The sequence below is a fragment of the Gossypium hirsutum genome, chromosome A03 (genome assembly GCF_007990345.1).
Source record: "Gossypium hirsutum isolate 1008001.06 chromosome A03, Gossypium_hirsutum_v2.1, whole genome shotgun sequence".
Lineage (NCBI taxonomy): Eukaryota > Viridiplantae > Streptophyta > Magnoliopsida > Malvales > Malvaceae > Gossypium > Gossypium hirsutum.
This window is the reverse complement of record NC_053426.1, coordinates 109,961,259-109,973,472: the sequence shown is the minus strand read 5'-3', so window position 1 is coordinate 109,973,472 and position 12,214 is coordinate 109,961,259. Positions and strand designations below refer to the sequence as shown.

General features: G+C 33.8%; 2 protein-coding genes across 2 annotated transcripts; both read right to left on the bottom strand.

Moving 5' to 3' along the window:
- Nucleotides 1-108: 108 nt before the first annotated feature.
- LOC107887003 (GATA transcription factor 19) lies at nucleotides 109-5,174 on the bottom strand. Its single transcript, XM_016811126.2, has 11 exons — nucleotides 4,764-5,174; nucleotides 3,617-3,703; nucleotides 3,396-3,529; nucleotides 2,460-2,552; nucleotides 2,255-2,369; nucleotides 1,792-1,851; nucleotides 1,582-1,650; nucleotides 1,279-1,347; nucleotides 1,028-1,096; nucleotides 470-547; nucleotides 109-375 (listed from the first exon to the last, which is right to left on the bottom strand). Exons 1-11 carry the CDS (start codon nucleotides 4,986-4,988, stop codon nucleotides 328-330), a joined length of 1,047 nt encoding a protein of 348 aa, XP_016666615.2. The 5' UTR covers nucleotides 4,989-5,174; the 3' UTR covers nucleotides 109-327.
- A 1,286-nt stretch (nucleotides 5,175-6,460) lies between these two features.
- LOC107887004 (synaptotagmin-1) lies at nucleotides 6,461-11,987 on the bottom strand. The gene is made up of 12 exons (XM_016811127.2): nucleotides 11,470-11,987; nucleotides 10,589-10,687; nucleotides 10,427-10,477; nucleotides 10,203-10,326; nucleotides 9,477-9,595; nucleotides 9,263-9,364; nucleotides 8,936-9,010; nucleotides 8,519-8,595; nucleotides 8,170-8,416; nucleotides 7,736-8,086; nucleotides 7,164-7,295; nucleotides 6,461-6,782 (listed from the first exon to the last, which is right to left on the bottom strand). The coding sequence occupies exons 1-12, from the start codon at nucleotides 11,578-11,580 to the stop codon at nucleotides 6,654-6,656; spliced, it is 1,617 nt and encodes a 538-aa protein (XP_016666616.1). The 5' UTR covers nucleotides 11,581-11,987; the 3' UTR covers nucleotides 6,461-6,653.
- Between the last annotated feature and the right edge of the window lie 227 nt (nucleotides 11,988-12,214).

The window sequence follows — 12,214 nt, the reverse complement described above, 5'->3', positions numbered from 1 at the left end:
TGAATACATATGTAGCTCCCTTTACTACTTGTTTTAGCTCACTCGAGAAAGGCTATATACCATTATTAATTGGGCACAATTACATCGACTTAATGGAGGGGGCAGAAAGAAGGAAACACCAAATATTATATTTATTCACATTATAATTATAACAAGATATCAAAGAGGAAAAAAGGAGACGACTGTATTGAGTTTAGCAATTCGATTACAAGGGAATGATCCCGATCCTGTGTCTATGAACAACAGATCTCCGGCAAAACCTATAGTTAGTCGATATCAGTGCTGGCTGATCAAAACATGTCAAAACCAAATCAAACCTCCATCTTTCTAAGTCCCAGGCCACGCGGTCACGATGTTGGTATCGTCAATGTCAACCTGTGCGAGTTTTATTTTCATGAATTTGACTATAAAGTTAAAAAGTTCACTTAAGGTATATGTTGTTGATGCTAGGTTGCTAAAAGACCACTACCTGTTCGTCAAAATGTGAAGGTATCTCAAAATCCGACCCTGAAGCATCAGCAAGCTCTTCTAGTGTTTCCTGTATGTCCTGATGCCATGTAAACAATCTTAAGAGAGTTCCTCACGAATTTTCCCTTATGAAATTCATTTACCAGGTAAAAGTACTATAAAGACCTTTGGTCTTTATATACTAAAAGTCAGATTGTATTTTGCCCACTTTACTAAAAAAAATTGGACAAATTAGCCACTGTACGTTAAATAAAGAGAAGGATAATTTCTATTAAAAATGTCATCTATTTCTACGGTTAAAAATTAGCACATTGACTTAATAACCAAACAGTTACATGTAACATGCCACGTATATGTCATTTTGACGTACAATGATCAATTTTTAACAGTAGAAACGGATGAACTTTTTAACAGAATGACCAATTTACAATTTGATCTAACATGTTGGGAGTAATTTGCGCATTTTTTAATACAGGGGAAAAAATACAATTTGACTCCTAGTACAAAGGCCTCCATGGTATTTTTACCACTTAAACAGTATTTGTGACCAAAAGAATACCTCGTTATCAAGGTTGACTGAGGAATTCTCCACGCGGATAAGAAAAGGATGTGAATTTCGTGCGAATTCCTGCATATCAGTGGACAATATTTGGTGAATCAAAAAAATCAGATCATTGGCAACCTGATAGAGCAAAAATGCAATCCCTTGCAACTCGATATCGCAAGTTTGAAATATAATGTCCTAGAATCTGCCAGAAAATTTAAAATCACAAGATAAATCCCTCTTACCACCATTAATAGAATTCTTACCTGCTCATTTGATGTTATTAAATGATTTTCAGAATCCATAGGTACAGGCTTCTTCTCTTGTGGGCTTCCCTGATGACAGAAAATGGAAAGCAAAGAATTATGCCACCTTGAAGAAGCATCACTGATCTGTGTTTCGTAGTTAACATTGTTTCTATTTATGAAAGTGCATTAGACAGGACAACCAACCAAAAACAAAGCATAGCTAAAAATAAAAGCATTGTCCTTAATGCATCGAAAGAATTTGCACTTGCAAATTATCATGTTACAGCTATGTTCATCTTAAGTGACCCAGGAAATCAATACCTGCTCATCATTATTGGCAAAAGAATTTTCTGGTTCCAAAGTTGAAGGCTTAATATCAGTTGGAGTTTCCTGAGAGATAAAAGGACTTAATGCTGAACTAAATAAAATGTCCATCAGGTTCAAAAACTGAACATGAAATTGCTCAAATTAGATGAAGAAACGTGACCCTATGGATAGTGGACAAGAACACATTAGATCTCCATAACATACCAGCTCCTTTGAATCGAAGTGAGTACTCCTGCCTCCTTTTCTAAGATCTCTCAGTGTTCCCTTGAGATTAAAAAATAAAATAAACAATAAGAAAAAAAACTAGTATTGTGCCTACAGCCTACTAGTAAATTCAACACCGGGGAAAAATCAGGTTGGTTACAGAAATAAGTTATCATGCCAAAGAGATTCAATAAGAAATGGTAAGAGCAGGGGAAGGGCTACTGCATTATAGAAGGCAATAAGTTAAACTCCTTCCAACAGAAAGGGAAATCAATGCCCAAAATATCTCAAGTAAGAATATAATCCATAAACTGACAAAATCTAGTAGAACATAATAAACTTCATCATTAAACTAAATTCAAATTTGAATGTCTTCAACCTTGCATAATAAGTGAACAAAATTAATTATAAGTAAATGAGAAAAGAAGCTGCATAGGTACGCATCTGACTATTCTACACCAACCTTGTTTGCCCACATAAGGCCACAAGCATTGCAAAGTGTTCTGGGACCAGCTGGCCCCCTACGCATAGCCGGGGTTAACTTCTCATTGATCCCACAGTGTTGACAACTACGCAAGCTTATAAGAAAAGGAACAAAACAAGAAAAAACACCTTCAACACAATTAACATCAACAAGAAATAAACAAAGTAAGCTCCTTCAAACTTACACAGAGTCAGGGGTGTCATCACTTTGATCACAGCTTCCTTCACCTGAGTTAGAGTCCTTGACTGATGCAAACTGACCATTCTTACGATGCATCCTTGTGGAAGATACAAGTTATAATAGTAGATATTAGTCAAAAAGTATTAATTGTAGAGATTTTAGGACCGTGACTTTAGGCCAGATTTTAAGCTTCATTTTAGGACAAACTTTAGGAAGAGGAGTTTCCTGCTACTTTCCTAGTGTATATTGGCTGTACTTGTGTATAAATACATAAGCTTGTAACATTGTTTTAAGATAGGCTATTCAATAAAATAATATGTTTTTTCAGAATCCTAGCAAACAAGAAAATTAGGAGTGCACTTAGAAAACTGGTGAACAAACAATAAAAGTGCTTTTGGATGAGATAGAGCCTAATTTACCAGCTTAAGGAAAATTGGCGCATTTGTAGATCACTAGCATGCAATTCTTATTTCTTTTTTTCTTTAGCAGCTCATCTCTAGAGAATGTGATAAACTTTTAAGGTCCAAAGTGAAAGCTTATCCTTACAGAACCCACCTATCTAGTAGAACTACCAAAGGAAAAGGTAACAAAGCCTAGACTATGCACCAATGATATCTTAAGAGGAACACATCAAGCATACAGGAGACCTAAAAGTTGAGATGTCAAAAACAGTTTGGTTAAGGACCATAAAGCTATTTTCTAATAGCTTACAAACTTCAGTAAATAACGGAATAGTGATGCTCCAAAAAGAAATATGCAAGCATAACCAAGATTTGAAAGAATAGACCTCATAAAATATCATGATTCAAGAGCAAAGGCAGTAAGCTTTATCACATGAACAAGCTAATTAGCTTATTGAACTTGTTATGAGTAAAAATCCCAGTTCAGCTACAAGTCCTAGAGCCTAAGAATTACTTATCACAAAAACAAGGCAACTTACCTCTGAGCAACCTCTTTTCGGCAGGTATAGCGTATTTTCTTTTCAAAGCATCTCTCTTTCCGCTTCTCACGAAATCTGACTAGCGAGGCAATTCTTCGGGAAATCTTTGAACCTCGTGAAGAGTCACCTACAACCTTGAACAAATTTTAAGGAAATATTAGCAATCAAACCCATATATGCAAGTAAATTTTGCAGAGCAATGTCATATGCATATAAAATACCTTGACCTTTTCTTGTAGTAGGAACTCGGAGCTGGGCACATTAATTGATGTATCACATCCTCCCAGTAGTAGTAAAACTGCCTGGACCTATGAAATCAATGCAAGCAAAGGCACATACAAAACACAGTTACTCAAAAGAGTTCAAGTATATTTCCTCGTGCTTTATTTACACTTGAATCAATGACAAAAAGAATTGGTTTTCACTACCTAGCTAAAACCCCTTTCCCAGCTAACAGGGAAAAGTAAGCATATAATGGGTAACAGAGGTCAGCTAATACGTGTAACATAAAATTTGAAAAAGAAAATCCCATTTTATATGTTCAAAATAAGGATAACTTTTTCAAGCATACCGATATGACCTTCAGTAACACCTTAAGGGTGTGTTTACCATTGAGGTCGAAAACCACTTTTCAACCCAAACCATGATTTCAAACCAAAAAATTTGGTAAACAAGCAGCTTTTCAAACCAAACCTTGATTTTAAATTGGGATTTTAAGCCAAGCCAAAATTTTTATCTTTTGGCTTTTGGAAAAGTGCTTTTCAATAAAATTACTTTTTCATCCTGTCGTTAAATATTCTACTTCTCAACATAAAGTCTTAAATAGACATTTTATCTTCCCTAAAGCACTTATAGACAGCAATGGTAAACACTATTAAATTTTTCTAAAGCACTTTTTCACAGCACTTCTCAACCTCAATGTTAAACTGGCCCTAAAACTTTTATTACAGCTTGTCCACAATGGCCATCCCCATGCCAGTAAAAATCGATGATGTCAATCTCATTTACCCACCCTATGCCACAAGTGGAATAGCAAATTTAAATGCCATAAATCCACCAATGGTACGAAAGTTTTTCCCTCAAAACAGCAAGCAGAAATAGCTATCCTAACAGTATCATTCTAACAATTTGTCTGAATCCTAAAGCTCAAAGCGATTTTAGCAAAGGTAATGGATCAAACAAATTCAAAATTCTCAAGAGCTATCCTCCTCTGTTTATAGTTAAGTAAGACTAACAAAATAAAGCTACTTATCCACATAACCTTTGAACTCCCCCGCATTTCCAAATAAACAGTTTAATCCATCAACAAAACATATAAAAAATCAACATGCAACCAAAGAATTAAGAAAACCTAAAAGAAAACCAAACCTTTTCAGAAGTAACTGCGGGGAAGACGTAGACCTCACCCTCAAAAGCAATGGTGAGTTCACTGGTTCGAGTAGGTTGAACTGAACTCATGACTCCATTCATGACCGCCTTGTGAGCTCCTTTAATGTCTTTCCTCTCAAATCCTCCGTCATCATGCAGATATCCGTACGGTCTCCCTAGTAGTCCCCGTTGGTTCACTGTATCCATTGCTACACCATCAACCATTAAAAGAGAACGCCTCTATATCTTCTAGAACTTACTAAAAGAAACCTAAAACCCTAACCCTAACAATTGGAAGCTGGAAAATGAGGGGGAAAGGGACAAATAAAGCAGTTGAAAAGGGTTGATTAAATTAAACCCTAATAATGATATAGAAAAAGAGTTTGTTTTAGTAGGTAAATGATATTTAAGATATTGAAAAGGGTGAAGCCAAAACTAGATGATATATTTTCTTTAAATCTCATTATAAATATTTATTTTTTTGTGTTTTCGAATTAATATTTTTTTATATTGATAATAATATTTATGTCAATAAAATTAAGATTTAATCAATATTTAATTAATACTAATAATGATAACGAACAAAGTAATTAAATTTGTGAATAATCTGATTTATTTGTGCAATTTATCAAATGTTGAGCGAAAATTAAATTGAATCTCTAAAGGTTTAATTTTTCATTTGTTGTTTGATTGATGACAAAGTTCGGAAAATAAATAATGAAAAAAGAGTTGAATTTATACATTGATATAAAAATAAAATTTTAAATGCTGAAATTTAAATATATGAAAAGTGAATTCCGCGTTTATCTATTTTTTTCTTAATTTATAATTTTAAAAACCATTAAATTTACATGATTGTGCTATTGTAATTTTATTCATTGTCATGATTAGATAGGTGAATCATGGACGATAATGCTTTGAATTATAATTATAATTTGAAGTTACGATTGTTTTAATTCCATGTTATAATCATAACTGAATTCATGAAATATTATTTTCTAATTAATTTATTTTGGTGTTTTCATAAGCATTCATAGAGAAACTCTAGAGGCATTGCACTTTGAACCTCTTGCATCTCTCTTCTCAGTACTTACAATTGATCTTCAAAAGGGTTTGCTTGCCTCTACGGGTATTGGTCATGTTTGATTTGAAGGGTTCGTTGTTGGGTTCACACTAGACTATATTGGCTATGCTGTCTATTGGGAAAAGATTGGGTTGTCTTTATGTAGGACATCAGTAGAAGGATTTTGTTCTTGAGGGTCTCTACCTGCCCTAAGGTCTTCAATGATTTTTTCGTTCCGATGAATAAGCTCCTAGTGGTGCTCCTGCTGCTATAAAAAATATATTACATAAAAATTAAAAGATAAAAATACTTCTATTTTATTAAAATTTGACTTGCAATTCATAAATTTTATTTTTTGTAATTTTTTTATTGCGTTTACGTCATAAAGGATAATATTTTATAATTATTGACTAGAAAAAATATTAAAACACTATCTTCTTTTTAAATATAATTGTAACTTTTTAAACCATTTAATTACTAGAGTGACCAAAAAGCGTATACGAACCAATAATGCTATACTTATATTAGCTTCTTTTAAACATCACTACGCCGAAAATAATCAACATTTATGGGCGCATTGGAGGGTTGAACCTTGAAAAATGTAATTAATTTAAAAGACAAAGCAAAGCTCAAATGAAAAAAAAAAGGGGCTGTCCAGTCTTCCATTTTTGGTGCTATTTTCAGTAGTATTTATTATTGTTACAATCATTTAATGTACATAAAACAAACAAGTAACAATGAAGTAATTTCGAGTACAGATCTAAGATATTAAGAAATGGCTTTCTTTGTATCTCTGTATGTGTGGGAATGAATTCAAGAAATGGCTCTCATTTAATTCTCCACTGCAACTCAATCTGGATCCGCCCATTCTTTGAGTCTATCAGATGGTATCTCTCATTGATTCTTTTGTTGTTAACAACATCTGAAAGATTGATATCAATATAACCCAGTGTTTCCTGTTTCATACAAACAATAATCCCGTTAATAATGAAATCACAGAACCGATACAAACAAAACAAAAAATGCCCCAAATCAAAGCAGTTCATGCGCATGTGCATGTTTGTGCATGTATAAGTAGGGCTTAGGGTTTTCATCAAACAACCATATCACAGAATTCAACCATCTGAGAGACGTTATCCGACACTATCGACAACCTTTCAAAGTTCAAACATGAAAACAATGAGGATCTTTATGAATCTAGAACCTATATAGATTTCAATTCTTCACGCATCATATATCACCCTAGCACTAGATGTTAATATTCTGGGTCTCAAGATGAGGAAAACAACTACGACACCAAACCAAATTCCGGGCAACATCTGTTATGTAAGTGTTACCTTGGGATGGAGCAGGCCAATCCTTGATGAACTGCTTTGAACTTCCACATGCAATTTATCATTAACAGGAGGTTCATCCAACATGAATGTGAACTCCTCTTCCCATCTTGGATCTCTGTTTTTCTTTACGTGCTGGATAAATAGAATTAGAAGAACATGTCATTTATAGGAAATACAAGCAACAGGAAAAAAATCTCAGTAACTTTTTTTGAAACTTTCAGTAATGCGATCATTCAACCTTCGAAGAAAACATGAATATCTAAAAGGACTCCTTTCCACAAATGTCATCTATTTTCATCCAGTTGAATAGATTATCTTTCAATAAAAAAGAGCTATTACCCACCATCTTTGATTCTTCTTCAAATAAAAATAATTATAAAAGAAAAGATGTGATTAGGAAGGAATCAGTGAGCACCCTAGCATAAACTGCGTACACCAAAAGACTAAGGAATAAAATGATGGATATTTAAAATTAGGCCAAAGGTTAAAACAATTTCTTGAATGTAGGTTACTTTAGTCTTTAAATGCTACTGTCATAATATACCTCTTTTTTTGAACCCAAAAAAAGATACCTTTGTCTTTCTCTTCTCGCCTCTAAAGAGAATTGTCACATACGGATTGGTGTGGTGCTTTCCTTCAACATCTTGTGCCTCGTGGACAATGACTACAAGCACACCTCCACCATCAGGTGTATCTTCAGGAGCCTTCTGCAGTGTTCTTGACTCCTCAAAAGTTTTTGGCATTTCATCTTCTTTGAAAGGCTTATATGTGAGTTCCACCTCAAGCTCCCCACGTGACTTCTCATTTTGGGCATCATTTAAGTCCATATTTTTAAGAAGTTCAAGGGTAAAACCTTTGGGCTTGTCAGCAGTAAGTTCTTTCAAAGGAACCACATTCATTCCCATCTTGTCATGCTTCCCGACCTGAGAACGAGTAGTTAGGGAAACAATAGGAAAAAAATTATAGAACTTCAATTAAGTTGAAAAGCAAATTTCTTAAATGTTACCTGCTCCCAATCAATAACATGAAGCTCTAAGGCCTGGGTCTGAGGATCTTTGACGATCATATCAAATTCCTCATTCCATTCAGGGTTCAAGTTCTTATGCTTCACAGTGGTTTTCTTAGAAGTAAGCTTATCCTCAGTTAGCTTCAGTTTAACATAGGGGTCTGATGCACCCAAAAAATCTTTTTTCTTTAGCTTCGATGCCCTTAGAACTTTTACATGAAGAACTCCTACGGGCCTTTTAAAAGCTCTGCAAGTTGAAATGGGTTTATAAGCCAAGAAACAAAGAAGTGCAAGAAAAAAAATGATGACATGAATAGTAAAAAAGTATTAGAACATCCTTGAAACATACTTTGATGGATCCAGAACTGGTACTTGAAGGGTTTTAGGCCAAAGATACATGTTTGCAACCTGATCTTTAATGAGCTCCTGCATTACATACAGCCCTTAATAAAATTCAAAGCTCTAAACCATACATTGTTAAGATAATGCCAGCGGAGGCATTAATGAGAAGTTTTTCTTATCTTTGAGAAATATGATGGCATTCTTCAAGAAGTTAGCACAGATAAAACCATCACTACCGAAAGGTCAAACAACTTCTATGATAGAATTTTTGCATTTAAAGGGAAAAAAAAGAAAAAGATACCTCAAACAGATTGCATTTTTAGTAAAAGAAATGCACGTTCAACATTTAATAAAGCCTCATTAATCAAGTACTCTGGTGAAACTAGAAAATGAGAATAAGAGAAAACATTATAAGGCATTTTACCTGGACAAACCTGTAAAGACCAGGTATGGACATGAGATCAGCCCCAATAAGCTTCAATCCAAAGTCAACATAGGGCTGCAGATTAGAAGCAAATCATTAATAGAGAAGAGAACTAATCACTATTCATCAAAAAAATTAAAAAATACTTCATCACACTAATTTACTTATACTGACTAATTACATGTCTAATAAAGGGCAAATCTACATCTACTTTACGTGGATAACCACAGAATTTGTAGTAAAAAATTGTTTGCCAAATGAAAATATCAGATGCATGAAATATCTAAATAAGAAAAATAGAATTTAATTTCATCCATTTTCTCAAACCTTCTCCATCAAGGACACGAAGATATTTGCAAAACAAGGAAAGCTTGGAACCAAAGGCTTTAAGGTAATACGTGGTAGAGCAAATACTTGCAAATCCACAACCTGAAATTATCCAAGCAACACACAATTAACAAACAACCTACTCTCTCCTACCTAACACAAGTAGTTAACTACATAAGATTATTCCCTTTTAGGATAGGGAAAAAATAACAACCTGGACAGTTGCCTTCAGCCCAAATGCTTTTACAGCAATAGTAACATCAGGATTTCCAGCCCATTTTATTAATGGTTCCATGATTAACTCCTTTTCATCTGTAACATAAACCTTCATACCTGTCAAGGAGAAGAAGAGCAACTAGGTCAGTGCAAAATCTGTATAGGAAGAAAGAAAGACAATTACATAAACTACACAGATATAGTTTTTTATCTTAAAATCTATGCTCACTGGGCCAAGGAATTCAGCACCAAGGATGTTGAGGGAATAAGTTGTTCTCACATCTAAACATCCAGGACCTATAGTGTTTTTTTTTTTTTTTTTTTGTGTGTGTGTGTGTGTGTGTGGGAGGAGGAGTACCTTTTATTGTGAGGCTGGAAATTTATCTTTGAATGCACAGAAAATTATTTTTGTTAAAATAGATAATAACCACTTTTTTGTTTTTGTAAAAAACTGACATCTACAACAATTTAGCAAAAATCATAGCAATTAATCCTAGAAAGCAGCATTTTTAATGATTATCCATGCTTCTTATAATATATTTCTTGCTATCTCCAATGCAAATTCAAGATCACCAAGCAGAGTTCTAAAGATCTATCCAGCTTCTCTTTTCAATGCCTTTTCTAAGTAATACCTTTTCATGTAATCAAAGAATTTAGCAAAAAAGACAAGCAACATAACATTTGAGAGATAAAGAAATAAATTAAAAAAAATTGATTGACTCACCTTGAAAAGTTGGCGGCAAAGATCCTAATGTAAGTTTCTCGAATTTGACGGCATCAATTTTGTACTTAGGAATTTGCTCCTCTATTATGGGTTTGGCAATGTTCTCGGCAGTCATGCAAATGGCCTACAAGGAGCAAGAAAATGGGAAATGATCTGAGAACAAACATATAAAGGAGAAAGCAGATACCAATAAAAGTAAAGTTTTCGGGAACCAGAAGTCAAACCTTGTCAAGATAAGGCCACATATATTCCAAAAACTTGTTTATCCAGTCAACCTTCACAAACCCCGCAATGGAAAGAAAAATGTAGCTATCAGAATAGAAGAGAGTAAAACATATGTAGAAGGACATGGAAGAATGTGACAGACACTAGTGACATTGACGTACACGATCATAATCTGGGTTTTTTACCCAAAGTGGTATCTCTGGAACCATCCCTTGTAAAGTCTCTGAGTCTTGCTCAACCAATGGACGGATTTCAGGATCCTGATAAAGTAAACATGTGCTTAAATAAACTCCCAAAAAAAAAAAAAAAGGAGACAGGTATCAAATATTGACAGCACATATAACATTATTTCCTGTATCTTTCCTCATTTACCATGAATAAATGAAAAAATGATTAATTTCTTGTCAACAAGAAAAGTGGCATTGAACTTGGGATTCAGTGTCAGACATGGATATCTGTCTAACACGAGTACTTTCAGTTTTTTTCCTAGATTTTCATGTAGTTAGGTCTTAGGAGGAACATATCCCCTTAGGTATATTTAGATATGGGTCAGACTTGGGTGCTAGCCGCGGGTACTTAGAAAAATAAATAGTCATAGCAACATAGAAGGGGAGGACCAGGTCGCCTGATTTGAAGCACCCCAATTGTTACTTATTTTTGTTAAACTCAGCTCTAGGGGCCCTGATACTAGAATCAAAACTAAAGCAATATTTCAAATAATATAAGAGCATGTTTGATTAGTCCCATATGTTTTTACTTGCATTTGATTGCTACGGCTTCCACCAGTTACGATAGTGAAGCATTTATCAGTCAATTCATTCATATTTCATTCATTCAAGGGATGCAAAATGACTAAAGAAACGATTTCTATCACTGTCAACTAACAACAAAATATTTATGCATCAAATATCCACCACAACAAGTCAAATTGATGCAGAATAATGGAAATATGTAGAAATATAAAAGACTTGAATCGAATAAACATAGGTTCTATAATAAATTTTAACCCCAAAAAATAGAAAATAGAAAGATCAAAGAGTACCTTGACATCGCTAGGCTGGAAGAAGATGAAGAGATAATAACCGATCACAAGACCCGCTGAAATCCCAACTCCAAATCCAAATAAACCCAAAATAGTACTGAAAAACCCCATCAATACCAAAAAAAAACAAGCACTTTCTTTTTAAGTCTCCCCTGTATACTAAGCAACCCCTAAATCACAAAGTTTTCTCTAACTTCCACTGGATCAATCAACGTCTTCAATGGAAACAACCCGAGAGTTCATTGACGGTGATGAGATCGGTGACTTTGATGGGTTTTTTTCTTTTAAAAAAAAAACGGGAAGTTGCAAATGATGCGAAACGGCAATGAATGTTTGGATCTGACGGTTGAGTGCTCTTTTGAAGATGTTGGATTCCTCGAAGAAAATAGTTTCTCGGGATTTGCTTCGGAACCGGGTAATTAAACTAAAAGAAGATTAATTAATTAATTAATTAGAAATTATTTTTTAAAAGGAAATTCAATTTTGATGACCTTTTTGCTACTATGGTTGACTAGTATGTATTATTTCTTTGTAATTTTCCATTTTAATATTTAAGGGCTGAAAATGTCCAATGCCTTTTCTAAGTAAGAATCGAGGGGAATATGATTCAAAAGAACAAAATAAACGAGAGGAATATGTTTTAAAAATTAATTATTTTATTCATTTTAAAAATATTAATTATTTATGTATTTTTATACTGTAATTTTTATTTAGATATTTTTATAATATTATAATATTGTTAATA

Excerpts from the sequence above, each read along its gene's own strand:
- LOC107887003 (XM_016811126.2), bottom strand. The coding sequence starts at position 4,988 with ATGGTTGATGGTGTAGCAATGGATACAGTGAACCAACGGGGACTACTA. Across the intron at positions 3,530-3,616 it reads TACTACAAGAAAAGGTCAAG|GTTGTAGGTGACTCTTCACG; the intron begins GTATTTTATATG and ends AATTTGTTCAAG. Across the intron at positions 1,097-1,278 it reads TAATAACATCAAATGAGCAG|GAATTCGCACGAAATTCACA; the intron begins GTAAGAATTCTA and ends ACTGATATGCAG.
- LOC107887004 (XM_016811127.2), bottom strand. The coding sequence starts at position 11,580 with ATGGGGTTTTTCAGTACTATTTTGGGTTTATTTGGATTTGGAGTTGGG. Across the intron at positions 10,688-11,469 it reads TCCAGCCTAGCGATGTCAAG|GATCCTGAAATCCGTCCATT; the intron begins GTACTCTTTGAT and ends TTACTTTATCAG. Across the intron at positions 8,596-8,935 it reads GTCTTTACAGGTTTGTCCAG|GAGCTCATTAAAGATCAGGT; the intron begins GTAAAATGCCTT and ends TATGTAATGCAG.